The sequence below is a fragment of the Athene noctua genome, chromosome Z (assembly GCF_965140245.1).
Source record: "Athene noctua chromosome Z, bAthNoc1.hap1.1, whole genome shotgun sequence".
Lineage (NCBI taxonomy): Eukaryota > Metazoa > Chordata > Aves > Strigiformes > Strigidae > Athene > Athene noctua.
This window is the reverse complement of record NC_134077.1, coordinates 65,434,645-65,461,963: the sequence shown is the minus strand read 5'-3', so window position 1 is coordinate 65,461,963 and position 27,319 is coordinate 65,434,645. Positions and strand designations below refer to the sequence as shown.

General features: G+C 40.6%; 1 protein-coding gene across 2 annotated transcripts in view; it reads right to left on the bottom strand.

The window, feature by feature from the left end:
* Positions 1–27,319, bottom strand: part of FREM1 (FRAS1 related extracellular matrix 1) — a 67,976-nt gene that overhangs the window by 26,013 nt on the left and 14,644 nt on the right. Inside the window, exons 8-23 of one of the 2 annotated variants that reach the window (XM_074932499.1) lie at positions 26,447–26,791; positions 25,625–25,767; positions 24,846–25,042; positions 21,362–21,452; positions 20,157–20,324; positions 19,409–19,617; positions 18,507–18,600; positions 17,829–18,081; positions 15,813–16,004; positions 14,399–14,584; positions 13,261–13,457; positions 12,225–12,453; positions 10,516–10,660; positions 7,114–7,255; positions 5,542–5,737; positions 4,538–4,802 (exon numbers count right to left, since the gene is read on the bottom strand). In XM_074932499.1, coding sequence (XP_074788600.1) covers positions 4,538–4,802; positions 5,542–5,737; positions 7,114–7,255; positions 10,516–10,660; positions 12,225–12,453; positions 13,261–13,457; positions 14,399–14,584; positions 15,813–16,004; positions 17,829–18,081; positions 18,507–18,600; positions 19,409–19,617; positions 20,157–20,324; positions 21,362–21,452; positions 24,846–25,042; positions 25,625–25,767; positions 26,447–26,791 — 3,052 coding nt within the window. Of the gene's footprint in view, positions 1–4,537; positions 4,803–5,541; positions 5,738–7,113; positions 7,256–10,515; positions 10,661–12,224; positions 12,454–13,260; positions 13,458–14,398; positions 14,585–15,812; positions 16,005–17,828; positions 18,082–18,506; positions 18,601–19,408; positions 19,618–20,156; positions 20,325–21,361; positions 21,453–24,845; positions 25,043–25,624; positions 25,768–26,446; positions 26,792–27,319 lie in introns of those variants that run through there. The other variant, XM_074932500.1, reaches the window with a different exon arrangement.

Here is a 27,319-nt window from a genome sequence, read left to right as displayed (position 1 = left end):
TGCTTTGAGCTCAAACCCAGACTGTGGGTCAGGTGAATGTATAACTTAAAAACATGGAAGCAGGTGGCCAGGTATATGGCAAAGGTTACAAAGCATCTGCAGGAATCTGAGTAGATGCCAGAGGAATGGCTTTGAGGATGCACCCATCAGTCTCAGCAGTCACAACAGAGAGGATCTAATCTTCTATCTCAGGTATAGATGGAGCAGATTTAAAATGGTGGGATGGCTTACACAGATTACACCCTCTGGCATGCATACATGTTTGTATACATCCTTAAGTATATCTTCACTTGGTTACCTGGCAGTGGCAACTGCCGGTGAAAGTGCTGGCTTTGTCTACAACTTGCAGGTAGAGGTGTGTAAAGTACATAGTCTACCTGGACAATTTTTTTTTCTGTTCACTCTTACAAGCCTTTTGTATCCAATATCCCCAAAACTACCTAAAAAAGCAAACTGAAAAAAGATACATCCTCATCTCACTTTACAGGTTTGTTTAGGCATTAACTATACCTGTAAATTTCTGTATATTCAGAAGAAAGTATTTATGTTTCTTTACAAAACTCAAGTAAGGTTTCACTGAAATACTAAAATTCTGTGTGAGATATTGGGCAGAACCATACAAGGGTAATTTTAAAAATTTAGATGTCCATATCATGTATTTATTAAAGGGTCAGATCTGCAAAGTCTTATTTTATGCCTGGAAATTCTGTTAATAGCAGCATAGTTTCTTATCTTTCTCTCCCAGGCAGTGATGTTTGTTTAGATATACTAAAGATTTTATTGTGTTCTACAGTTAATTTTCCTTTCCTAAACAAGAGAAAGATAAAGCTGCCCAAGGCTGGAGAAAAAAACTGTTGGAAGCCTACCAGCTGGGTATGGGCTTTTGCCATACAAGTGACAGCATGTTCTGCATAAATTTGTTATGAAATTTAGTTGTGGATAAAAGTAAAGAGAAAACCAATGGTTTTGCCTTCAAAATTCATCCTAGCTTTCATTGTAAAGATTATTACTTAAGTCTTTTTTCTGAAAGCAACTACATTGCACATTGTCAGACCTGTAACAAAAACGTTTGAGGGTACGTGACACTAAAAATTGCTTTGCAAGCGTCTCATGAGCCTTTTTGTCCCATCAGCATATAGTACGTAAGAGTTACCTTTCTTTCTACAGATGTTTCTGTGGTTACGCTTCATAGTAATGCAAAAGCATCTTGGAGAGTGGTTTTAACCCCAATTTGTTCTGCCTGAGCCAGAACAGAGTCTACTTTGCAAAGAAATTTGCTTGTGGCAGACTACTCACCTTCCTTTTTCTCTCACCCTCCCAATGCCCAGTGCTTTGAATGCACATACAGTTACATTTATGCAGTTGATCTTGTATGTTTCAGACAACATGAGGGCCAGCCTGGCTGGCTGCTTTCCACCTAGCATGCTTCTCCCATACATAAGTGAAATGGGGAATGGTTGAGATTTAGATTATCTGCCTCCTCTCCTCTCTTCACTGCAGATGTCAAAGAAGTATTTAAATATTTAGTTAGAGCAGGGTCAGAACTTGGCCTACTGTTGTGTGCCTTGAATGTCAGTGACCTTCAGTAGGTCATGGAGTAGCTTACTGTGTGACACAGACTGTCCATCTAAAACTCCTCACTGCTTTCACCAATGCTGGATGATTAGGGCTTGATCAACTTGTAAACTGGCAGTATGCCATGAAACAGATGGGAATGAGCACAGGCAGACCAGGGACTATGTAGCAGTTAGAAATATGTTTACTGAGGATGGTATTCCCAGTTGGGAACCTGGAGACATCTGTCTGCACTGACCTAATGCTATTGTGCCAATGGTAAAGGAGTTGGGCTATCAGTAATCCATCTGAAATCAAATACAGAACTAGAATAATGATGATAAATACTATGCTAAGGAAAAAAAAAAAAAAAAGGCAGAACATGTTCAGTCAAGACCTTAACCATCTCTCAAAAAGTCTGGAAGATTGCAGCGGAAGTGTTTTCTCTGGTTATTTTGATGGCTGTAAAATCAGTTGGATGACATCTCAAGCAATATTTAATTGAAAGACTTAGATAATTTTCATTTAATGAAATGGAAGATTCATTGAGTCTTCTACAGAATACCAAGGATAGGAGCTAAACCTCCTGGTTATATACATCAGGCTGAAATTTACAATGCAAATGTCATATGCCACTCGATTTCATAGGTAATGAAGCTGCCTGTGTCCAAGACATCCTTTTTTCCTGCACTTTGGGAGATTTTGGTTGTTTGTTTCTGGTTTATGGCTGCTTCATCTTTTTCCTTAGGAATGGAGAGCAGCCAATATTCTCCTCACTCTGATGACATTTAGGGGACAATTCTCAAGCACAGTTAGGAGGACATGTTGCATGGTTTGATTTCACCATTACCAACATTTCGTGCTTTCTGCTGTTTGATGGCAACAGAGTTGGCTGTAGGACCCACCATCTGTCATGGCATTTAAAAGATAAAAATGGAATCATAAATAGTGCCAGCTCATTACAAAATCGAGCCAGCATGTCAAAATGGAGGACATTAGCATGTTCTTTTAGTATCCTGCTGCCAGCATCTGATGTCAGGTTGCTAATCACTTGAACTCATCTGTCCAAACAAGCACTGCCAAATCTTTCTTCCAGGCCAGCAGCACCAAACAATGCAAGCAAATTTATCTCTGAAGGAAGTACTTCAGTGGAAAGTAAAAATCTGATCAGCTAATCCCCCCTACCCCCCCTGCCATAATTACCCATTTAATTATTGTAACCATTCCTTGTTTAAATAATAATAATATTCTGACACAATATTTATATGTCTACACAAAACCAAATTATTTTCCAAATTATAACATCAAGGAACATCAATTATTGTGATTTTAAGAGTTATTGAATATCAATATTTATTAAAGCATCATAACCTTACTTTTATAAGACTGACTTACCAGTTTGGTTCTTAGACCTTGGCCTAAACAGAAGATATGAACAGTTTCCCTAGAATTGTTTGGTCTGCTTTCATTAGTGTGGTATAGAAGTCATACTGATGCAAGCCATTTCTACACTACCCAAACTAAGGTTGGCATGATTGAAACCTTACTTGCCTAAGCTAATTCCAATTTTGATCATAGTGTTTCACAAATGAGAAACATAAAGCCAAACAAAAGGAGAAATCAAACAAAAGAGAATCTTCGCTCACTTTTCCTGTTAAAACTACAAGAGGATCAGACAACTCTCCTAACTAGAATTTCCACCACATTGAATTTAATGGAAGGGGTAGTTTAAAATGTTTCAGCAGAGGAAAGTTCCAAAATTCCTTTTGGCTTAACTGTAGCTAATGTCACCTGAGCTGATTCAGTGTCATAGAGAGGTTTATTTGATGTCTCCATGCCTCACTTGCTTGCCTTCCCTGCAAAAAAGCTCTCAAACTGGATGATGCAACATGTTCTTGAATCTTCATCATGAATCATGGAAAATGCCTTTCAGATCTGGAATCTATTCATAAGAGAGGGTAAAAAGGGGTATTTTATGAATTGCAATTCATAGGAGCTAAATCCTTCATTTTTCTTAGTCACAAATGAAAAATCCATCAGTTTTTATTTTTGTGTGTAAAATTTGAATTTTACAGAAAGTCCATTTTCTATCAAAAGCTGTTTTCAGAGGAAAGTGCCAATGCTAGCAAGAAGTTAGCATTCTTCCTTCAGAAACATTTCCTTATTTCTGAACTTTTTTTTCCCTAAATTTGCCCTTTTACAAAAATGTTTTACAAATCCCTGAGACTTTGAGCAACAATACTCTGTCTTTACCTGATGATAACTCATTACATCATTTCACTCTATAACCAAGGGAGGTTTATTTAAGAGAAACATAAGGAAATATTCAGTTTAGGAATGCACCTAGTCTAAGCTGGTCTAAGGGTTCAGAACCAGGTGAAAGTAAACTTTTTTATCACTAGGCTGCTGAACTGGGCCTATAGGTAACCAAGCTTACGTCAAAAATCCAATTGTCTACATGAATTTCTGAGCTATTCAGACAAGGTAAGTGGACTGGTTTTCAGTATGTTCAAGAATCACTTATGGATTCAGAAAGCCTGGAACTGGATAAATATGATAAATAAGAATAGACAAGAAATCAGTAATTTAATACCTGGATGGCCCAGTTCTACCACAACCAGCTGCAGCAAGAAACCAAAGGAAAATTCCACAAAGTACGTTCTTAGTTATTCTCCCCCATTTAAATCTTAACAGCTCTGTACGTTGGGGGCTATAATAATATTGAAGCTAGCATCATTGAGTGAATGTAGCTATGGCTACAGTTTCAGGATCAATTAGAAAATGCATTTGTTACCAAAGCAGTCACAACTATGTATATTATAGTAGAAATATCTTTGCTATATAAATATTGAGAATTCCCACAGATCTTCCATCTCTTTTAAAAAATTTGGCTTGGGAGTTCTGTTTGGCTTGTGTTGTGGCTGTTTTAAAGTACCAAGAAATCCAAGGGGAAAAGTTTGAGGGCTGGGGTGTTATGCCTTACCTGAACGTATCTTCAGGAACCACTGCCTCTGTGCTGTGAACATAGCAGACTATCTGTCTTGCTACATCCATTTGACTGAAACTTGTAATGGGAATGCCAGGATAGCTGACATACTCTATTTGTCCATACTGGGCTGGGGAAGTTATCACATAGAGGAGCTCCTCTGGCTTGTCAGTACCATCCAGTGCAAGGAGGACATCAGTTGTAATGTAGCCCCGACTCCCTTTTGGTACTCTAAAAGGCTTTATGAAAACAGCAATGTCTCCTGCAGGATACACAAAAAACCAGTAAAATAGTCATAGTGAATTGTAAATTAATTTGTTATGGATTATTGAGTCACATGCAAGCCATCACCAGTAGAAAAACTGTAGGATTATATGGAAATTCAGGCTTGAAAGGACTTCAGGATGTCTCTAGTCCAGCCTTCTGCTCGAAGCAGGATCAGCCATGAGATCAACTATAACAAGGTTGCTCAGGTCTTTATCCCATCAGGGCCTGAAAACCACCAATGATGGAGTGAGCACAACCTTTCTGAACCCTTGTTTCAATCCTAGCAGTATCAGGTTAACTTGATCTAATTCAGGTTTCTAATAGGGATGTAATAAAGGAAGAAACACCATGAGACGAGAGAATAATCCTCTGAGAGAGAACTGTTCTTGAACAGTGTTTTGCCTACATTATTACATTCTTGCCATTTTTCTGTGCTTTGATTTACTCATAAAGCTACTTTCAGAAGCATATTTTCAATTCTATTTGAAAAGTAACTGGGGAGTCCTGGGATGCAAGGTGCAACAGATTGCGTTAGGCAGATCCCAGGACCACTTCTTCACCATCAGGAACAACAGGGCTCTGGCCGGCAGTGGAATCCAAGCAGATATACTTTCAGGATCTGCAGGGAGACTTGGCAAGGGCCTATATAGCACTCAGGGAAGGATCAGAACATGTACTCAGATCATTGTTTCAGAAACAGGGACTGTAAAACATCAAGTCTGGCAGATCTTTACCCTTTTCCATGTCTTTGATATTTATGTAGAAGTCCACAGCTGGGGATCTGTTGTACCCATCCCACAGAAAAAATGTGAAGCTGTCTTGGTTCTTGGACCCTATGGCTCCTGTATGGACATATCTCACAAGGTTCATATCCAGTTCTTCCTGAGTGCACTTCATTCCAGTTTGGAGAGTTATCCAGACTTGGCCTACCTAGAAAGAATAAACATCTTCATTAAATAGATAGTCTCCCATGCATCCTCCCCAGCTAATTGGGGTTTTTTGCAGTTATGCAGACTGTTAGTGGCAGCTACCTGGCTTCCCTTCTAAGCTAAAGAGTCTTTACTCAGAGTATCTTTTAAAGGGCAGTAAATAGCTGGAATTGTTCCCAAGCAGCTATAAGGCTGGAGAAGATACAGTGATCATGAGTAAAATGGAGTAAATAGTTTATTCACTTTTACTCCAGGAAATTTGTTTCTGCACTCTTCTTAATGAGACACCAACAAGATGAAAATGAAATGGTTCCTGACCCAGCCTGTATTTTCTATTTCTTAATTTCACAAAGTTGCTCTTGGTTCCATCTGAAACCATACCTAAAAGTATATCAGAAATGAACCTATGGGGAACTTCAGGGAAGCACAGAAATTTAGAGCCCCAGAAGTCCTCTGACAGAAAAAAGTGAATTGCCCAATAAAATTTCCTGCTTTTCTGAACATAGCATAGTCCCCTATATTGGACTGATCTGTCCATTTGACATTTAGCCTTCAGTAACAGTGTCACTATCTTTGGAACAAAGTTTATCACGGACGGAGAGCTCAAATACATGCAGATACCCTATACATTCAAACTGTCAGACTCCAGTCAGTAGCTGTCTCTCACCACAGTTTTGCCCCAGTCTCACCCCTCTAATTCACAAGTCTCACATGATCCACAGATTTTTGCAGGAATCCAGCATCAAAATACTTCCCAGGGTCACAGGTCTTAGAAACTGATTTTTTTCTATTATATATGCATGCAATTAAAGAGAGGTATTTTTCTGTCTTTGTTCTTGTGACTTATCTTTGTTCACAGGTGGTCATCTTTCCTTTCATTTCTAATCTTATTTTCAGCCTTTCCTCTTGCTACATTCTTTCCATCTTCTTCCTTTTTTCCTTTCCTTCCCCCATACTTTTCTTCTAACTCATGATTCATTACTTACTCTTTCACACACGTCTCCCTCCATTCTTTCCGAACCCTGAAGTAACGGCTTACTTGTCACTTTTTTTTTGATCAAGGACTTCCTTCCCACTCCCTCCCAGCTTTGACGCTTAGTTTTCCCCCTCCATGGGCTGTTCCTCCCAGCACGTCTCTCGTCACCCTAGATGATCTGCCATGTTTTTCACCCTCCCTCTCCTCCTGCTCAGGATCTGGCCTTTAGTGTCAAAGACTCTGGGACAGGGTTCAAATACTCTTTCAACAATCATACTGGCCACAGCCATTTACTTTAAAACATGTCAGACATTTGGGAGAAAAGGAAGATGACCTTCATTCTACCCTAGAAAGAGCGAATTCTTTGCATGCCTGCTTTTTGTTGAAGTACAAAGACTAACCTTGAGCTGAAGCTGGCCATTTTCTGGAAGTCTTTCAAATAAGTAGTAAATTCTCTCCCTGGGGGTATCTTTATCTTCCGCTGACAGAACAGCACTAGAAATTATTCGAGTTTCGCCCATGTTCATTTCTATATCATCCTTCCTGCAAAAATTAAAAGTCAAGTATTGACGCAATAAAAGAAAAATAACCTTTCCAATATGTAATTTCTCTGACAGGAACATGAAATACCCAGATGCTGACAGAAATTACAGCTGCAGAAAGAATGGAAGGAGAGTGACTATTTCAGCTCAAAACAGAAAAAAAGGGAACAGGGTAGACCAGCTTCTCAGTACAATGGTGCAAATCAACAAAGCAGACACCTACAACAACCTGGCATTTAACACATCTGTCTTCTTCCCCTGGGCCCTATTCCATTTACCTTCATACAATTTGTAAGTAAAGGACAGTGTAAACAAATAAGCTGTATTATATGTTACTGTTACTATAGAACATAGCTGTACTCGCTCTAATAACCCGATTGTTCATTAAAGACTGTCTTTCAAATGACTAGTCTGTCACTGCTTGCCTTAATCTTTAAGAGACACTAGAAAGGCCTGACTGGCTTCTTCTCTATGTCCCCCACTGCAGAATTTTTGTGGGCTCTTTATTCAGAAAAGCAGATTAAGGCCACTTGTTCCTTGGCAGAAATGTCCATCACTAGCCACAAATAAAATCTGAGGCTGCTCTGGGGAAAACAATCCCACATAGTTTGAAATCCATGCAGAGTCTTGACCCAGGATGATTTTCAGATTGTATATATGTCCTCTGTTTCCATTCCTAGCTAGTAATCATCCTCCAGTTTACCTCTGCACATCCTGCTTTATCATTTTGCTGTTAACTGTCTTACAATTTTGCAATATAGCACCCAAACAGTATTATTAGACCATACAAAAGTTTCAAGGAGGTTGGAGGAGATTCAACATACTCAGTCACACCAGGGATGGGACCTGCTCAAACTAGTCTGATCAGGGGCTATGAGGCAGGTTGGAAAAGGACAGACTCCTTACGCATCTGGGCAGCTAAACTCTGGCTGAATGCAGCTGAGCATGTGCAAGCCATGCTGTTTCAAAGGCCACATTCTTACAAGAACTGCTAAAGACACATTTCCTTTGCCATGCTGCAAGTGCTGGTTCCAAAGAAGAGAGCCAAATGAGATTGTCAGAGAAGAAGTTGTCACAATTATTTAGTGATTTTGTAAAATACAGTTATTATTCTCATAAAGAGTGGGGATTTCTTTCCTGAAGTTTCATATTCAAACTGATATGAGGCATAGAAATTTAATGTTTGGCAAAATGGGAAGCAGAGAAAATGGAGTCATATGACAAAGTATATCAAGTCATACTAATGACAGATTATGCAACCTCAATGATTTGCTCATACCAGCCACAAACATGCTGGGACCATGCAAACAGAAAGACCAGGTGTCTGACCCAAAGACTGTGTGACCCAGAAAGAGTCAAACAAAAAAATAAATGAGGAAAAATACATTTAGCTACACCCTGAATGCCATCTAATCCCAACACATTTTTCTGTGTAGCAGTTAGTTTGTTAGGTCCTTCTAGCATCCACATGTCTCATCTTGAGAAGAAGCTTTCAAGGGGAATGTGTGAGGGTCTTACATTCCCCAAGGGCACTCCTTACTATAGGACACAATCCAAGAGGTAACAGATTGAGTTTTTGGCAATCACTGTGAATAAGAGCCACTGCCATACAAAAACATCCCTTCCCAGATTTTTCAGTCTGTTGACCATAGCTAATGAAGATGAGAGCTGAAACTCCCTGGGGTGGAAAGGTGTCCCCAGATCAAAAGGTGAGAAGCAGCTTACAGTTATTGTCAAACGTTCACCTGTAAAACACTGCAGTTGGCGTAAGGGAGATCCTACCCCACAGCAAAGATGTGGTGATTGAGTGTGGCAGCTAAACCACCTTAATGCCAAACTGAACATGTTTCCTTAAAGCACCACTGCTTAACTGCTGACAGCAAACTGCATCTCAGTGGAAGAGTAACAGGCAAGAAGCAGTAACTTCTTATAATGAAATAACTATTTGCAAGTAGATGGCTTACTATGTGCTACTGTTCACCACAGGAATGGCAAATGGTGAGATCTAACATCACCTGGTAAGTCAGCAACAGTTTGTGAATCCAGCTGGGCAAAGCTAAAAAAATTTGACTTCTTCTACTCCATCTCTTTCCTTCAGAGAGAAAGGGTGGAAAATGATGTATCAGACTTTACCATTGAGGAACAAATAGGCAATTATCAGTAATTTTCAGCACATGATATGAATACATAGACCATACCTGTTATTCTAACTAGAAATAGATTTTCTCTTTTGTTAGCATCATGTGGTCCTTGATAATCTTTCAACTATAAAACTAACATTTGTTAATGCAGGAAGCTCTACATAGTAGACAAAACCCTAAAAATTCTCTGCAATGGAGATAGGTGTGATCTGAAGGTAGGCCAAATACCCCGAGGAATGAGAAATCCCCACTTAAGTGACAGCCTTCTTAACAGGCTGCAAGTAATTTCCAAAGTGCAAACTGTAGATGTTCGGAGCTATACCCCTAAAGATTTCAGTCCCCCAGCTCTCCATCTGCTTTCCTGGGGCAGGACAGCAGCCAGGAGGTCAGAGGTCCTGAAGCTCTGTGGCAGGTCATCCGCTAAAAAATGGAGAACCTGTGAGATAAGTTCCTTATTAAAATGTCCAGGAGATTCAGCTCTCTTACAGACAGATGCCTATCTGCAAATGGTCTGCCAGACAATTTTTGACCACATATAATTAATTTATGATTCCAGCCTTGAATTGTAAGTTAGTATGTACTTTTTCAGAAGTTGAATTATGGTTGAGCAATAGAATTTTTTAATAGAAGAGAATCATTAAACTGAAAGGCTTTCCCCCATCAGGCACGGAAGCATCAACTTTGTGGACTCTCTCATGCCAAAATCCAGAGCTGCTTTTAGAGGGGTGTTTTAGACAGGCAGTTGCCCCAGTGAAGTGGAAAGTAAAGTAACTGCAGTCAGTACAATGGCAGTCAGCGGCCAGCAGAGGTGTGCAAAGATCAAGGCTCTCTGGCAAACATCTTGATGTAAATTGTGAAAGACAAAACAAGCATGTTCCCCTCTTTTTTTCCCCTCTGTTCTTTTAATATGGAGAAACATTAAAGCATGCCTTTCTTTCACTAAAAATATTTTATGTTAAACAGGCTGATAGAGACCCACATGGAAACATCTGTATTGACATTAGTCTGTGACTAGTTATGGCACCCTCTCCCCATCAGTCACCAGTTTGCTGTTTTGATCACTTTTGGATCATTTTGTCTGAACTGATCCATCTGTCAGAGACAGGAACATGTGGCTTACTTGCTCAGCACTGGTTTCTCATCATTAACTGGAATGACCTTTACTGAAATGGTTCTGAGGACTTTATGTTTCCCATCTGATAGCTGGATTTTAAAGCTGTCAATGAGGTTTTCTGAATTGTCATGCATGTACATCAGCTTCATTCCTATGCAGGGGGTGGGGGAAAAAAAGAAGAGATAGAGGGAGAAATTGAAAGAACAAATAAATCTGACTCCTGCAAAATCTCTCACATCATATCACTCTGCTTCCATCTCCCTTCAACACATCTCCCATCCCCATATGCCCTGGTCACAGCAAGCTTGTTTCAGCTACCAGAAGACGAGCCACTGCTGTTCGTTAATCTAACAACATACTATTGACTCAGATACCAGCCTGCCCTGAGTAACGAGTGACTTCCTTCACAGAAGGGTCTCTTCCAGTCTGAAAAAGGCACATTTCTTCTCCTGTCCTCATTCCAATTCATTTTAACAGGGACCCACAGAAAGGATGAAACTACCAGGCAACACTTTTCTGAGCCTTAAATAATCCCTAGGGAGCTTTAAACAAGCCTTGAGGAGGACAGCTGGCCTTGTAGCTATGAGCATGGACAATGAGAAGACTTGGACTGTAGGTGGCTTGATCACCATTGTGGACGCGAAAAGAGAAAAGACAAGCAGTTGGAAGAGAGTCAAAAACAGGACTGGGGAAAACTGAGGAATTTGGGGTGGGGACATGATATTAGACAGAGAGAAGAAAAATCTTTCCTCAGTTTTTGAGGACTGACCTGCAATTTGAGTGGCAGGATTGAATTCATGTCCCTCTTTATAATGATAGATCCTATATTTCACTAAGCGGCCACAGTCTGTAAGAATCCACCATATTCTTGGAAGCGTTAAATACACTTTTTCGTTACATGTCCTTGAAAAATCTTTGCTGCTTCAAAGCAGGTTAACTGATCATGCTAAGCTATAGAGCCTCAGCTCACACCTTTATCATCAGGTATATGAAGGTATGATGAAGGTATATAATGTGGCCTTTCAATATATAAAGGAGGTTTATAGTGGAGTGACTTTTTGCCAGTGTTTGTAGTGACAGGACAAGGGGCAAGGGTTTTAAACTGAAAGAGGGTAGGTTTACATTGGTCATAAGGAAAAAATGTTTTAAAATAAGGGTGGTGAGACACCAGAACATGTTGCCCAGAGAAATTGTGGATGGCCCCTCCCTGGCAGTGTTCAAGGCCAGGTTGGATGGGGCTTTGAGCAACCTGGTCTAGTGAAAGATATCCCTGCCCATGGCAGGAGGATTGCACTAGATGATCCTTAAAGTCCCTTCCAACACAAAACATTCTATGATTCTGTGATTGCTTAGAGCATTATTTAACCCCATGATCACTTAATGTGTTTTTAAGTGTTTCTGTTCTAGTTGCTGTCAAACATTTTGAAATCTGTTTGCTGATATATTACAATATTCCCTTTATTTTTTCATAGAAGATGGTCTCCCTAGTCATGTTACTACACTTTCTGACATGTAGGCCTCTCCAGGTGATTTTATTGACAGTTCCTAAAATCAGTAGAAAACTGTAACATTAAATAGGTTAACTTCCATTCCTAAACATTGTCTTGGAAATACAGATAAGGCAAGTGAATAAGTAAGTGCTGAATCTTTCTTACTGTGCCACCTTGCCTCATGAAAGGAATGAAAGACCAATGTCAGAAGAATGCTGCACCTACCATTCTTCAGTAGCTCCATGGAAAAGTCATGAACAAGCAACCCATGGCTGTGGTGGTTGTGGTTAAATAACTGTTTATACTGTAGAATATCACTGCCATGAACTCCATTAATAAGGAACCCATACCAGGGCCTCTGCACAACCTCAAATACCAAATGGTCTTGAGGCACATCCAGATCAACCGCATTGATAACGGAGAGATCCAGCTCTTTCATCTCTCCCTCTTGAACCTGAACATGAAAGAGAAAAATGCCCAATTCTTTTACATAAAAAGAAATTGTAGAATTTTAGCATGGTTTCCTAAGCAGGGTGTTTCTGTGTATAAGTGTATCTCTTTGTTTCCTCCAACCCTTTCCCAGTAGCTTCTGAACTAGCTACTGAATTGAACCAGTTTAAGAGACATAGGGTAGTAAATTGTTACAGTGATGAAAAGAGAAGGTGTGATAAGGAGTTTGTATCTGCCCCAATTATTAGAAAATCTGTTAGTAAGTAAACTTCATATTAAATGCTAGGGAATCCATGGAAGAGAAAGCCTTTAAATACATAAAAATATATAAAAATATGGATGCATATAAATTTATACACATACATTCACTTTTTACTTTACAGTATGATAAGCTTACACTGCCCTAGAATGGTGGTCACAGAATTATTTCTGTTAAAAGCAGCCTTCAGAGCGGGGAAAGGCTATGCCAAGAATATAAAAAACTACCAAAAAATTATAAAAGTTCTTGAGAAACCAAAACAGCATAAGGATCCTTATGCTGCCTTCTGCTTTCTAGATGACTTATTTGTTTAAAGTTCTGAGCCTTTTTCTTACCTGCAAGTTACCAAACAGAGCTGAGCACTGCTCAGTCTTATCAGTTTACATGAGATTTAACTGGGCTGTTAATAGCCGTTTCCTGAATTAGGCTGAATGACACAAAGTAAGGGAAAGATGCAGAGGAAGAGATGTCAGTAAAATGTTCTTATTTATAATAAAGAGTGTTTACTGTTATAAAATAATTCTATGACAGGCATCTTAATTCTTTTCTTACAGTAATATTCCTTGCTATGAACTCTGGGACTTCATCATTGGTTGGGTTGATCAGCACGAAAAATGGAGTCTCTGCTGAGCGATGTAGCCCATCAGTGACATAAAGTACAAAGTGGTCTGCTGTTGGTTCCATTCGCATGTGCCTGGCTTGTACATAGTTTATGTTCAGGGCTTTCAGGTGCTTCAGCTGAAATGAAGCTAGAGATTTTTAAAAAGACAGAGTTAGCACAGTCTTTTCCTGCCTTTTGGCCTTACGTATGATAAAAAAAAATCTGAAACTATGTCTTTCCTTAAAGAAAAACTAATTTGGATTTTATAAGTTCTCAGTCTCATTTTGGCTGAAAGCGTTACACTGCACATGTTACCACAGGACACATGCTCTTGCTCCAAAACAAAAATACATCCTTCTTCTTCTTGTGGAACTGTTGCAACTTCATACTTCTCAGTGCGGTCTCCAGAACTGAGCCCAAGTAAAAAGATCCAGATAACAGGTAGGAAAAGATCTAAGAATTACATTGACTGTTATTTGACTGACATACTAAGAAAATGGGGACTAAAAGGCTCAGCGATTCTGAGTGTCCAGCTGAAGACACTGGTAAAAGCTGATAACGTTACAGAGCATGCCACAGTCTGTTTCACTGATGATGAAACTGCCTTACAATGTTTGAAGGTGGACAAGGGAGGAGACCCATGTCATCCAACATCTCCATCACTTTTGTAAATTTGGCTTGGAAACTAACATCAGACCCAGACTTTTCAAATTCTCAGCTAGAGTATTTAATTGACAGAAGTATAGGTGAAGGGAAGTAGGGGAGCCTTACATGGGAGAATGAAGGGGGAGGCAGAAAGAGCAGATTAATATCTCGTATGGCCACTTCTAATAGATTGCAGCTGGAATGCATAAAACAAGGACTGGCTTATTTACTTCCAGTGCCAATTCTACTCATTTGCAGAGCTGCAGTCTGCCTTTGAACTCCTCCCACACAGTCCCACTGCTCTTCATTTGCCAGCACCTGCCTTCCTCAATAAGCTCATATTAATGCACACACCTGCAACTACTTCACTAAAGCCCACCACACAGCCCTCCACAAGCCCTCTGTATTTCACCCACTTGATTACCATATGTCATTAAGACTTACCTATGCTTATACCAATGTTGCTCTTCTCAAACCCAGGAGAAGGCAGTATATTTTCAATGTAACCAAACTGGGGAGGAGAAACCAAGACAAACTCTAAGTCATCTGCAGTGGTGTCAGGGTCAGTGGCAAACAAATGGTTGGTAGTAAGGGCTGCTGAGGACCCCTCCTCAACCACAAACCTTGCACCTGCACACAAACAATATGATAAGCATTATTGCTTCTTTAGCTCAGTTTACTGTTGTTTTTGTTAACAAGAATGGAAATAATAACTAAGGGGGAAATGACAAAAAATACTGAGTTACTTAGAGGTTTTGGCTTTGTTTTTTTTTTTTTTTTTTTCTGCTTACACCATCAACTCTACTTTTGCCATAATGTAAGTAAAGAAGAGGGGGTCATGAAATTATTTTACTGCTAAATTATTAGGTATGGTTTATGTGCTGCTCAAAATCAGTTGTCACCTCTGTTTGTCAAAGCATTAATTACATGAGAGCTGTTACGAATTGCTCATAATGAACATTTTCTCAGGCATCACTGCTTAATTTCCCTGCTGGGACAATGCCTCATTTCCACAACATTACTCGGGTGAGAGCCTGCAAATTACAAAACTATTCATACATATGCTTAAATATTCTCTGAGATACATAACATGTACATGATGCTAACAAACAAATGACTTTGAAAAAGACAAGCATGCAGAAAGCATACCTCTAATATGTATACTGCAGACCTCATCCAAAGCTCAGGAAGACAATGGAATTTTCACACAATAGGTTGTTGTTGGACTAAATGTACACTACTAACACTATTTCCATTTTAAAAGAGTATTTTCAATCCTGAAGAGTATAGTGAAAATGTGGCTTCGCATCTATTACTTTGATCCATTACATATACAGTCTAGATTTATTTGCTAACAGGTAATAAAAGATTCTCTACCTTCACATAAGGGTCAGAGTCTAAATTTCTGTTGTATACTTCACATGCAAAGATAGATATTTATGTTTATGTTTTTGCATTGTATAAACCTGATAATTGTCTGGACCTAAATTCAGTTCAGGGACAAGATATCAGTCACTTTTATTCAGACATAGCTTATGTATGCAGCAACAGACATGTATAGATGAAGGGGAGTAGATCTAAGCATTCTCATCTCTAACCACAGAATTTAAACATACAGCTGAAGAGCCACAAACAGTTACTCATACTTGCACCTGCAGATGAATTTGGTAGTTACACTCTACCAGCAAGATAAAAAAAGTATGGATAGAAATTCTGATCCAAAAGTTTTGTATGCTGATCTCAGCTGACTCTTTCTGATGCTAAGAAACAAACAAAAAAAACCCAACCCCCTGAATCTTTAGCCATTACAGTACTGCATAGCCCGCATTATAATCCTATAGTGAGAGGAAGCTTTCACCAGTTGCAATTGATGGAGGCTGATTGTCCACTGGAAGTACAGTGATGTTAAGGTCATATACTGGAAATGGATCTTGAAGGGGAACTGGAGGAGGAAGAGGTCCATCATAGTCTTTCACATCTAGGCCAGCCTCACTGTCAGAGACAACGAAGGTTAAGATCTCAATGGAAGGAGTCAGGCCAATCTCCCCACCTGGAAAAAATATTGCAATTCAGAAGAGATGTTTTGCCAAAGCTTCATGAATAATAATTTTGTATCCTGCAAGGACAGTCTGCAGGATTTTAAGTCAGAATAAGAAAAAAAACAACAGCAAAATGACTAGAATCCTTAATTGTGGCAGGTGGGGGTGATGTTTGGTTAGGGATTTGGTTTGTTGTTTGTAACTAATTTTAACCAGCTTACTTCTATTCTAGAGCAAAAGGGTGTAGAAAAGGATATAACTAAGTTAGTATTACTAATAGTTACATTATTATTGTGCTGTTATAATATTATATTGTAATTGTAATAAAATTGCTAATAGTCCTCATGATTCTGTTCTTTGTGCACTAAGGCATGTGAAAATGTACATTTGTGAAGAAAGGGAGGTTTTTTCTGCATTCTTGCTTGAAGAATACAGGAAAAGATCTTTCTTTTATATCTATCTATCTATCTATCTATCTATCTATCTATCTATCTCTCTCTCTCTCTCTATGATAAGTGGTAATATCTATGCTCTCCCAGAAGAAAACATTTTTCCATACGAAGAAATACATGTATTCTTAGATGCCTCTTATCTCTATAAAATGGACTATATCAAGGGCTGTGCTTTGTTATTATACTGTATATTATACCTATATGTGATCACATTCAAAATGAGGGTTGATACAGCACAGGTCTGGGAACTGCCACCCCTTGCAAGAAGCATCTGTGGCTGAGTGTATTCCAGTTCTCAGCACTTCTGTCAGCCTGTGTCTTGCATTGCTGTAAGATATTAACTAATAAGCTGCCTGCAAAGGAAAGGCAGTGACTCCCACCCTCTCTTGCAGTATCCACTGGCAGCACATTTAATGTGTAGAAATTTGGGAATTAAAAACAAAGGCACTGCACCCTTGAAGGTCAGTTCTTCTACCCTTCATTGCCTCTGAAAAACACTGCCATTGAAATAATGTCGCTAATGTCTTTAGGATGCTGAAGAAAACTTTGTTATGGGTGGCCATAATCAAGTACTTTCTTCTCAAACACCAGCTGTTCATTTTAGACAGTGCCAAGCCTGAAAATACCACATATATTTTCCATGCTAGCACAAAATTACAGAATAATTACACAGAAAAACAGAGCCTTTAGAAAAGAAGACTAAAGCTGTCATCAGAGATGTAGAAAAGAGAGCCCCTTTAATGTTAATGAAAGGATGAAAATAAGTAGGAAAGAGGGTTAACTGGCCCTTGATTTCTGTGAGTAATTAAAACAAAATTATTTTTGGATTTTAAAGATAAAAAACACAAAATAACATCATTTTAGTGTTTTGATTCTCTTCAAAAAATCTGAACATCATTTATCTTGTGGTACAGAAACACTATAAACTGTCCAAAAGTGGATATCACATCTAGATTGTAGAGGCAAGCAAGAACTACCTCAGGTTGTTAGCAGTTTTCTATTAAAACTCAGCATCCTCCTTTACAGCATTACATTATTTTATCTAAACATGACTAGAAAAATGTCAAAGGGGTTTTTTTTTCAATGTCATGAAACAAATAAAAAGACTCTATGTTCTACCTAATTTAATAGTAGTTTTAATAATAATAAGTCCAAAAAGCCCAAGATATTTTATCAGCAAAAGTGAAAGAGATCCTCCAGGATTATGATGCTTTCATGTGCTTGTTTTAATATAATTTTCAGTTCAAACAGGGATTTGGAGAATACATTAAAACGTTTGTTAGTTGTATATCATCAGCCCTCTTTTGAGGGATTCAGGTTAAGATTTTCTGCAAAAAACTTTCTGACCACCTTCCAGTCTATTTCTGTCCATAACTCACTTACTAGTGTGCTTATATGTGACTAAACCAGAGATGACATCAGCTTGGGAGAAACGATCCACAGCAATGCCAGCTTTCCTCACTACCCCATGGCAGGGCTGGTGAGCCAGCATAAACATTAGTTTCATGTCATCACTGTCTGCGTCTGTGGCATAAATGTACTTTGAGGAGAGCACCACTTCTTCACTCTCCAGGCAGTGGAGCACAGGAACAAGGCCTGGTCGCATAACAGGTGGCTCATCATTCACAGGCAACACCTAATCAGAAAAATAATTTCAGATCTTTTAATTTCAGTGGAAAACCATTGTTTTAATTCATTGCTTTCCAGCCTAAACCAGCAGTATGTTGTCAGAGTACACTGAGCTCTCTGTATGAGCAAAATTAAACCCACTGCATTAGGGTCACTCTTAAAATTCAAAGACAAAAATCAACCAAACTAGATCATTCCAGCTTGAGAAAGAAATGTCACTCCCCATATTTAAGTGCAAAGAGAATAATTCCAGACAGAAGAACCCAATCTAGAGCAAGGACAAATGCCTTTCAGCTAGTACAAGCCAAATCTCCTCTCAAATTTGCCACATAAACCTGAAAGCTAGGATTGAAATGGAAGCCTAACAAGCCATTATCTTCCAATTCCTGAGGCAACGCAAAGACTTTCAGAAGTCAAGCTTTGTACACTGACCTTGACCTGCAGGATGAACTCTACAAAGTGGATGCCATCTGTGACTGCAAAGAGGACATGATCAGTGAGAGTCTCAGAGCCATCATGCCGATACCTGTGGGGAAAAAAAAGAGCTACAGATTTCACACGAAGAAGCTGTGCTTTCTGGTCATGCCAGACTATGTGGATCCCTCCCAATATAACAAGCTGATCCCTTGCAAGGCTGTCCATGTAAGACAGATGATTCTGGATCAGAGTGTCTTCAGGGGGCTTGTGGGTTTCAAGAAGAAAACCCCAAGGTAAACAGACATCAACTGGGAAAAAGGTTTCACTGAGGCTTTGTCAGCTATGTTCTGGCTGCTTGTGAGGTGTCTACCAAACATGTATGTCCTCCCTGCTGTAGGTGCCCTCTTTGATGAAAACACTCAGGGAGCTCTAATTCTGCATGCATGAGAAAGCTGATTCTTGTTCTTGGCACAAATAAAGCAGCAAAATTTTCACATCTAGGTTAATCAGTTTAATACAAGTTTTCTTCCAAACTGAACAAGTTTATTAAACACACAACTTCCTTAAAAGAAAAAAGCTAGTATCCTTTGACTTCTTCACAAGAACTGCATGGCTGAATACAGAATATGCCTCATCTGCATGGGGTAGTGCTTTAAAGAGAAATCTATCTACATCAGACATGGTTGCCAGCTCCTGCTTCCTGGGCACACAATATGTTGCTCAGTTTCCACAGTGATCATTGTGGTCCCAAGGCTCAGCCAGCAACCTTGGCCTGGAACAGCTCTGCAAGAACTCTGCAAGAACATGGTGAGCACGCCTGACTGTGGCCTCTGCACTTTGCACCACTTCATTGCAGGGCTTTCACTCATCTGACTGAGTCAGCCACCACAAGAGGAAAAGACAGACACTCTCCTAACCTGACTGCCAGGCTACGCAGGTCCCTGCAGGAAAACCTGTTGCCTTCATTCATGCGAATGCCATCCAGCTCAACTGCCCCGTGATGAGGCTGTCTCTGCAGGAAGAGGAGGAGGTGCTCCCATTTTGTGTCCACGTCAGAGATGAGAATGTGTCCCTCTGTAATAGGGCTCAGGCCACCCTCTTCCACTCTCAGATGGCTTGTAAAAACCTGCATGGAGGAGAAATGCTGAACCTTCTTACTACTGCACCTCCAAACATACACCAAACAGGGCGATTTCAATATAAGGACAAGTAACACCTTAAAAACCAAACTAACAAAGGCTGTACTCTTTTCTGCTGTGTTAGGAAAACCTAAGGAATTACTAATAGTAGGCCTCAATACCTGTAGCCCAGTCCTGATCCCAATCACAGAGGCTCTTAACCTTCTCAGGAAATAAGCAACACAAAGAGAAGGGATGCATTTCTGCTAACCATGATGTGATACACAAATTTCTGTACAACCACTCAGATGCTGAAGGTAGACCTCAGCTTATTTAACACAGAAAATCACCTTGCACACTCACCAAACTTCACCTTCCACTTCAGTCCCATGCAGGATATGCGCAAGACACTGAAACCCTGATCCCATGGAAGATTTACTTTTAATCTCAGTCAGATCAGGACATCTCTCTGCACCCTCTTTCTACCCAAAGCCATCTCCAAGTCCTCTTTCCAAGCCATTTCCTCTTGCCTTCCCCGCCACTCTACCTCTGGGGCTTGATTGTCCACAGGAAGAATTGTAATATTGAAGCAGATCCCATACAAAGTGCCACCATGCTGATTACTGATGGAAAAAATAAACTGGACTTGCTGAGGTTCAGGCCCAATGTCCTGCAGTGGCGGCATGTAGGCAACTTTCATATAGTTCACAGCGTGCTGCAAAAAAAGAAAGGGGGAACATGTAAGAAGAGAATGTGAGTAGCCATAAGTCAGGACATTAGGGACCTTTCTCATCCCCTAATTATATGTTATTCCAACTTTCAAAATTAGTTCCAGAAACTTTGCACATACTTTTTAGCCCTATCTCAAGTAAATGCATTTTTAACTACATATCATGCGAGTACGAGTTCAAATACTCAAATTTGTAGCAAAAAATACAGACATGTGATATAAGTGATAGCAGCAGCAATGGCCATACCTTCTTGATGAAGCACTTAAAGAATCCTGGTCCCAGGACCTTTTCTAACTGTGACTTTAAAATAAATGATTAATCAAAGCATAACTTTTAATGTAACATCTCCCAGAGCAGTTGAATTTTCCCTCACCGGTATGAATAAACTGCACACCCTGCCTCCCCAAGTGAAGGCAGGCTGGTGAGAGAGGCTAAAATAATCACCAAAATCTTGCATCCAGACAACCATATTAGGCACATGATCAAGGATTTGTAGGCTCAGAGCTTTCATTATGGTACTGTAATAATCACCCTTGTGCAACTTTAACCATACATCAAGATATAAAACGGCATTTTACTAATACTTGTAGGACACCTGGCAAACTACAGAAGCATGAAAACTGAACAACAAAAACCTGAAAAAGGCCTGTTCCTGCCTGTACTATATCTATCAGCAGGGACACTGAGAAGCAGCAGGAAACTGTCCTCATTTCCACATTTTTTATATTTTTTTCCTTCCTATAAATATCACGCTGGAGCCAAATTCAGCCTACCCTAAGCAAACTGCAGCCCCTGCTGGTTTCAGGAGAGTTGTAATTACTTATTGCAGAACTGAAGCATGATGGAAAATTGTTTTAAAATCTGGAATTGAACTCACAAAGTTTTGAGCTTCTTAAGGAGCATTCATGACAGTACTGCTCATCATTTTTCACCACTTGTTTTCCTATCAGAAAGAAACTGTACACTTGTAACTTTTTAAAATTGTTTAGAACTGGTTATAGTACTAGGTAACATAACAAACCTGAGTAAATGACCTCAGTGCAACAGCAGCAGGATCCTTCACCAGCTTGGGAATGGTATCCACCATAAACAGCTTCCCAGCATCTGAGCGGCTGTACAAAAATATGTATGTCACACCCTGATTAGCAATAATGAAGAACAGGAAAAACAATAGTCACATAGCTCAGTCTTGCATTTCAATTTAACTTCCCACTCCCAACTACATTGAAGGGAAAAACATTTTTCTTTCTTCTATTCTTGTTATTCATTTAAACATTATCACAGAAAACTGACCACAGAAGTATTTTTCAGAATGGTTATGAAAAATCAGTGCATACCTTATAAGCAAGCTCTGGGTTTGCTACAAGTATGTCTCTGCACAGCCCAGCTAGCATTTACACCACCTGCAAGTCTAGTCACAGAATCACAGAATCATCAAGGTTGGAAAAGACCTTGAAGATCACCCTGTCCAACCATTAACCTAACATTGACAGATCCCAACTACACCAGATCCCTCAGCACTATGTCAACCTGACTTTTAAACACCCTCAGGGATGAGGACTTCACCACCTCCCGGGCAGCCCATTCCAACGCCTAACAACCCCTTCTGGAAAGAAATGCTTCCTAATATCCAGTCTAAAACTTCCCTGGTGCAACTTGAGGCCATTCCCTCTTGTCCTATCGCTTGTTACTTGATAAAGAGACTCATCCCCAGCTCTCTGCAGCCTCCTTTCAGGGAGCTGTAGAGGGCGATGAGGTCTCCCCTCAGTCTCCTCTTCTCCAGACTAAACACCCCCAGTTCCCTCAGCCGCTCCTCGTACAACCTGTGCTCCAGACCCTGCACCAGCTTCGTTGCCCTTCTCTGGACACGCTCGAGTCATTCAATGTCCTTTTTGGAGTGAGGGGCCCAAAACTGAACACAGGAATCGAGGTGCGGCCTCCCCAGTGCCAGTACAGGGGTCAGATCCCTTCCCTGTCCCTGCTGGCCACGCTATTGCTGACACAAGCCAGGATGCCATTGGCCTTCTTGGCCCCCTGGGCACACTACTGGCTCCTGTTCAGCCGGCTGTCAATCAACCCCCCCAGGTCCCTCTCTGACTGGCAGCTCTCCAGCCACTCCTCCCCAAGCCTGTAGCGCTGCTGGGGGTTGTTGTGGCCCAAGGGCAGCCCCCGGCATTTGCCCTTATTGACACTCCCCCAGTTGGCCTCAGCCCATGGCTCCAGCCTGTCCAGGTCTCTCTGCAGAGCCTCCCTACCCTCGAGCAGATCAACACTCCCACCCAACTTGGGGTCACCTGCAAACTGACTGAGGGTGCACTCGATCCCCTCATCTAGATCATCAATAAAGATGTTAAACAGGAGTGACCCCAAAACTGAGCCCTGGGGGACACCACTCGTGACCGGCCGCCAACCGGATTTAACTCCTTTCACCACAATTCTCTGGGCCCGGCCATCCAGACAGTTTTTTACCCAGCAAAGCGTGTGCCCATCCAAGCCTGAGCAGCCACTTTCACCAGGAAGGAGAATGCTGTGGGAAATGGTGTCAAAGGCCTTACTGAAGTCAAGGTAGACAACATCCACAGCCTTTCCCTCATCCAATAAGCAGGTCACTCTGTCATAGAAGGAGATGAGGTTTGTCAAGCAGGACCTGCCTTTCACAAACCCATGCTGACTGGGCCTGAGCATCTGGTTGTCCCTCATGTGTTGTGTGATGGTACTCAGGATGAGCTGCTCCATCGGCTTCCCGGGCACCAAAGTCAAGCTGACAGGCCTGTAATTTCCTGGGTCATCCTTCCGACCCTTCTTATAGATGGGGATCACATTGGCCAATTCCCAATCTGTGGGACCTTCCCAGTCAACTAGGACTGCTGGTAAATGGTGGAAAGTGCCCTGGCGAGCACCCCAGCCAGCTCCTTCAGCATCCTCGGGTGTTCCCGTCTGGGCCCATAGACTGGTGTGTGTCTGTGTGATGCAGCAGGTCACTGACTGTCTCCTCCTGGATTGTGGGGGGTCGTTCTCCCAGTCTCTGTCTTCTGGCTGAGGAGGCTGGATTCCCTCAGTACAGTTAGTCTTGTTGTCAAAGTCTGAGGTGAAGAAGGCATTAAGCACCTCAGCCTTTTCCTCATCATTTGTTACCATGTTTCCTCCTGCATCTAGCAGGGGATGGAGGCTCTCCCTGGTCTTTCTTTTCCTGTTGACATACTTACTATAGAAACCTTTCTTTTATTCTTGAGGGTTGAGTCCAGATTAATTTCTAGCTGGGCTTTAGAGCTCCTGATTTCCACCCTGCTCAGCCTCACAGCATCTTTGTAATCACTGTGAGTCACTAGCCCCTTCGTCCAAAGGCTGTAAACTCTCCTTTTCTCCCTGAGTTCCAGCCAAAGCTCCCTGTTCAGCTAGGGTGGTCTTCTCTGGCATCAGCTTCTCTTAAGAGCACCTGGAGACATCCTGCTCCTGTGCCATTAAGACTTTCTTCTTAAAGAGTGTCCAGATTTCCTGGACCCCTATACCCTTCAGGACTGTCTCCTAAGGGATCCTGTCAAGCAGGTCCCCAAACAAGACAGTCAGCCCTTTGGAAGTTCAGGATGGCCGTTCTGCTGCCCCTCTCCTGGCCTATCTAGGAATAGAGAACTCCATTATTTCATGATCACTGTGCCCCAGTCGGCCTCCAACCGCCACATCACCCACCAGTCCTTCTCTGTTCACAAAGAGGAGGTCCAGCAGGGCACCACATTCTTATTACTTATACACCTACTTTTATCTTTACATAGAAAAATGAATTATTTCTGGGTTTTGTGCATCTTATAAACTTCTGAAATGAACCAGTTTCCAGCAAGCCAGCTTTCCAATAGCAGTAACCAGCAAACTGATAACCATGTGGTTATTTGTCTGAATAGGGAAACAGACTGAAAGTCCTTCTCCCCTAGCTGTGTATTGATCCTCTGTTGCTTGAGGTCAAAATTTAAACTGTTGATCTTCAGTTTAAACTGACAATGGCTGGATTTTATACTTTTCTATTTAGCAAATTGTTGCCAATCCTGTCATGAATTCATCAAATGATGAAACAGCATCAGTGACATGTAAACTGCTACTACATCCATTCATCCCGTAGTCCTACTGCCCCCCTAACCTGTTCTGCCTGCATTCTGCTCCACTCCAGGACCAGGAGTCTTTCACAGTGCCATGGTAGAAATACATATCCTAGAAAAAGCTGTAAACCTCTTACATAAAAGTGCAAGAAAAGGAAATTAATGATTTCAGGTGCCTTCTTCCTTCTTATTTCTTGGTAAACTATGGTGGGGTTTTTAATTACTCCATATATTTATTCTGTTGCTTTCAACTCTAGCTCACCCTTAATCATCAACAGGAGAGCTGCAACCAGCTGTTGCACTTTAAGCAAGCAGGTGAAGAACCTGAGACACAAGCATGCTACTGCCACTGAGGCTCCTTCTCTTACATGCGTCCCTGCCCTGTTCAACCTGAAAGGTAGGGCAGGTCACACCTACCCATGTGTGCAAGAGAAAAATGGAGAGGTGGTTATGGTGTATGTGAGTTCCCTGTCTCGCTCTTCCACATCTACAAAGTGGAGATGTTTCTTAGTTAGGTGAGCGATCTCAGTCTCCTTAACAACCAGGTGACGGGTCACTCCTGGGGCTTCTCTGGGTAGCTGATCATCCACAGGAATAATGTACACCATCATCACCTGAAATCAGGAAGACAGTAAAATCAGCAGTCATTCCTCTCAATAAGAGAGTGTTCAAACAGGTGTTTACAAACACACTCACACAGAAGTGGATCACTGGCATATGAGAGAGATCGTGGCTGTCATGCTACATCATGACACACAAGTAATGGAGATATATAAGAGTTAAATGCAAAGCCTATGAATCTTAGGAGTTTCCTTTTAAATTAAAAGCAAAGTTAAATGCAGTATGTTGGACTCCTGGGTAAAATAAATAGTCACTTCACAGTTGACTTCAGGAGGACTTTTTAGTTTGTTTGTACCATCTGCAAAATCTAATTTGTTTTCAACATTTCATTTTACAGTGTAGAAAAAAGTCTTTGCAATGGACTTGTCTCTCTGCAGCCAGGCAGAGATAATTACCCCATGGAAAGCAAGAACAAGAGCTAGCTCTGAAGAAGGTTATTGGTGGTGATGACCATGGGGATGGCAAACAAAAAAGATCGATACCAGTTTGATTTGAAAGTCTGTCAGAAGGTGTAAAATTATCAGACATTTGAAGAAAAAATGCAGGACTCTGCCAAAGATGCTTCAGTTTCTTACCTGTGGCTCTGAGAGATTGGGAGGATCATGGCTATCGCACAGCACAAACTCAAGGGAGTCCTCAAATACTTCTCCTCCCAAATTACGATAATAAATTATTCCATTAAATAGATCCTTCTGAAGAAAGCTGCTGACAGAATACCCTGTTGAATTGAAGAATATATCTTCTGTTGAACAGTGCACGATTTTAATAATTCATTAAAATTATCCACTAGCTGTGTAAGTAACTGGTGAAGCATAATGTCCTTTTTCTCACTCTAACTACGACAAGCCCTTTGAAATGTTATCTCATTATCTTCCATGTTTCCTGAAGATCATCAACCTCTTTTCTATGTCACTTAAAGATCATTTAAAAAGAATCAACACAGCAAATGGGCCTAAAGCCCTGTTCATAGGACAGAAGTGAATTAATTTGTACAACTAGCGGCCTCTGTAGTCCAGCCTGGGAATTTCTGAGTTAGGTTAAACGAAAGGAGAGCTTTCTTCCACTTCTAACATCATTAGCATCATCTAATACCTTTGAACTTGTCAGGAAACCTTGCAAATAAAATAACTCATGACTAGCCCAACTTTTCTGGAGGAGAAAATTAAGGTAAGGAAATAGACTCAGAATGGAAGCATTATGGGATAAATTATGTTCACAGGTATAGTTATCCTGGCGCAGAGACCAACATTATTTAATGATGGGGTTTTACACTTCAATAAAAGAAGTCCAAAGTTATCATGGTATGTCCTGAGCCAAAATAAGTTGTCTAACTGTAACAAGTAGTTAAAAAAGGCAGGCACAAAGGAAAGCTTGCTATTACGGATGTGTTTCTTTACCTATCAAGTTTGGTCCTGGTTTCTTCATGATTTCTCCAGCCTGTGGTGGCTTGGTAATATTGAATAGTATGTAATCATCACTGGAATCCATGTCAGAAGCACAAAGCATGGAGCCCTGAATCAGGATCGTCTGTCCCTCATGAACTTCAATGACCACATTGCTGATAAGAAATGGAGGACTGTCATCTTTAGGGAGGATATTGATTGGAAATTTATGGCGAATACTGTGGGGGCCATCAGAAATCCTAAATACCACAAAGTCCTTAGTAGAATCGCTGTCATCATGATGGTAGTGAACAACTCCGGCCTGAATGTCAGAGACTGTGAACATGAATCCTTTCCCTCCTATCAGAAACAGTAGAAGAAAACGCATCAAAATTGTGCAGTTCAGTCCAGAGGAGAATCCTTCCACCACTATGTATGTTATTAAGGGAGAGAGAATGAGAATGCATTTCTAACTAGAAAAATCAAACAGAACTTTACCTACTAAAAACAAGTTTCTACAAGTGGGAATATTTAATAAGAATGAAGAATTTGCAACTGTGATAACAGTGAAAATGGTCCAAATGTCCATTGAACTGAAGATAACCAGAGAGATCAAGGATTTTTAACTGTGACTGTTTCCACTTTACTTTTAACCTTTACATTTTTATCAGAGCATTTTACATGTATTTTAAGCATCAAAGAGGTTATGCTTTATAATTACAGATCAGCATTTCATTGCAAGTAAAAACTAACATTTGTGGGTCTTGTTCTTCTGCATATTGAGGTTATTATCTATAGCAAGACAATTTTACACCTCTGGTTCATTGGACATGTTATGCACACACACAAATATTCAGTCAGGTTAAGGGTTTCAAGAACTGCGAGCTG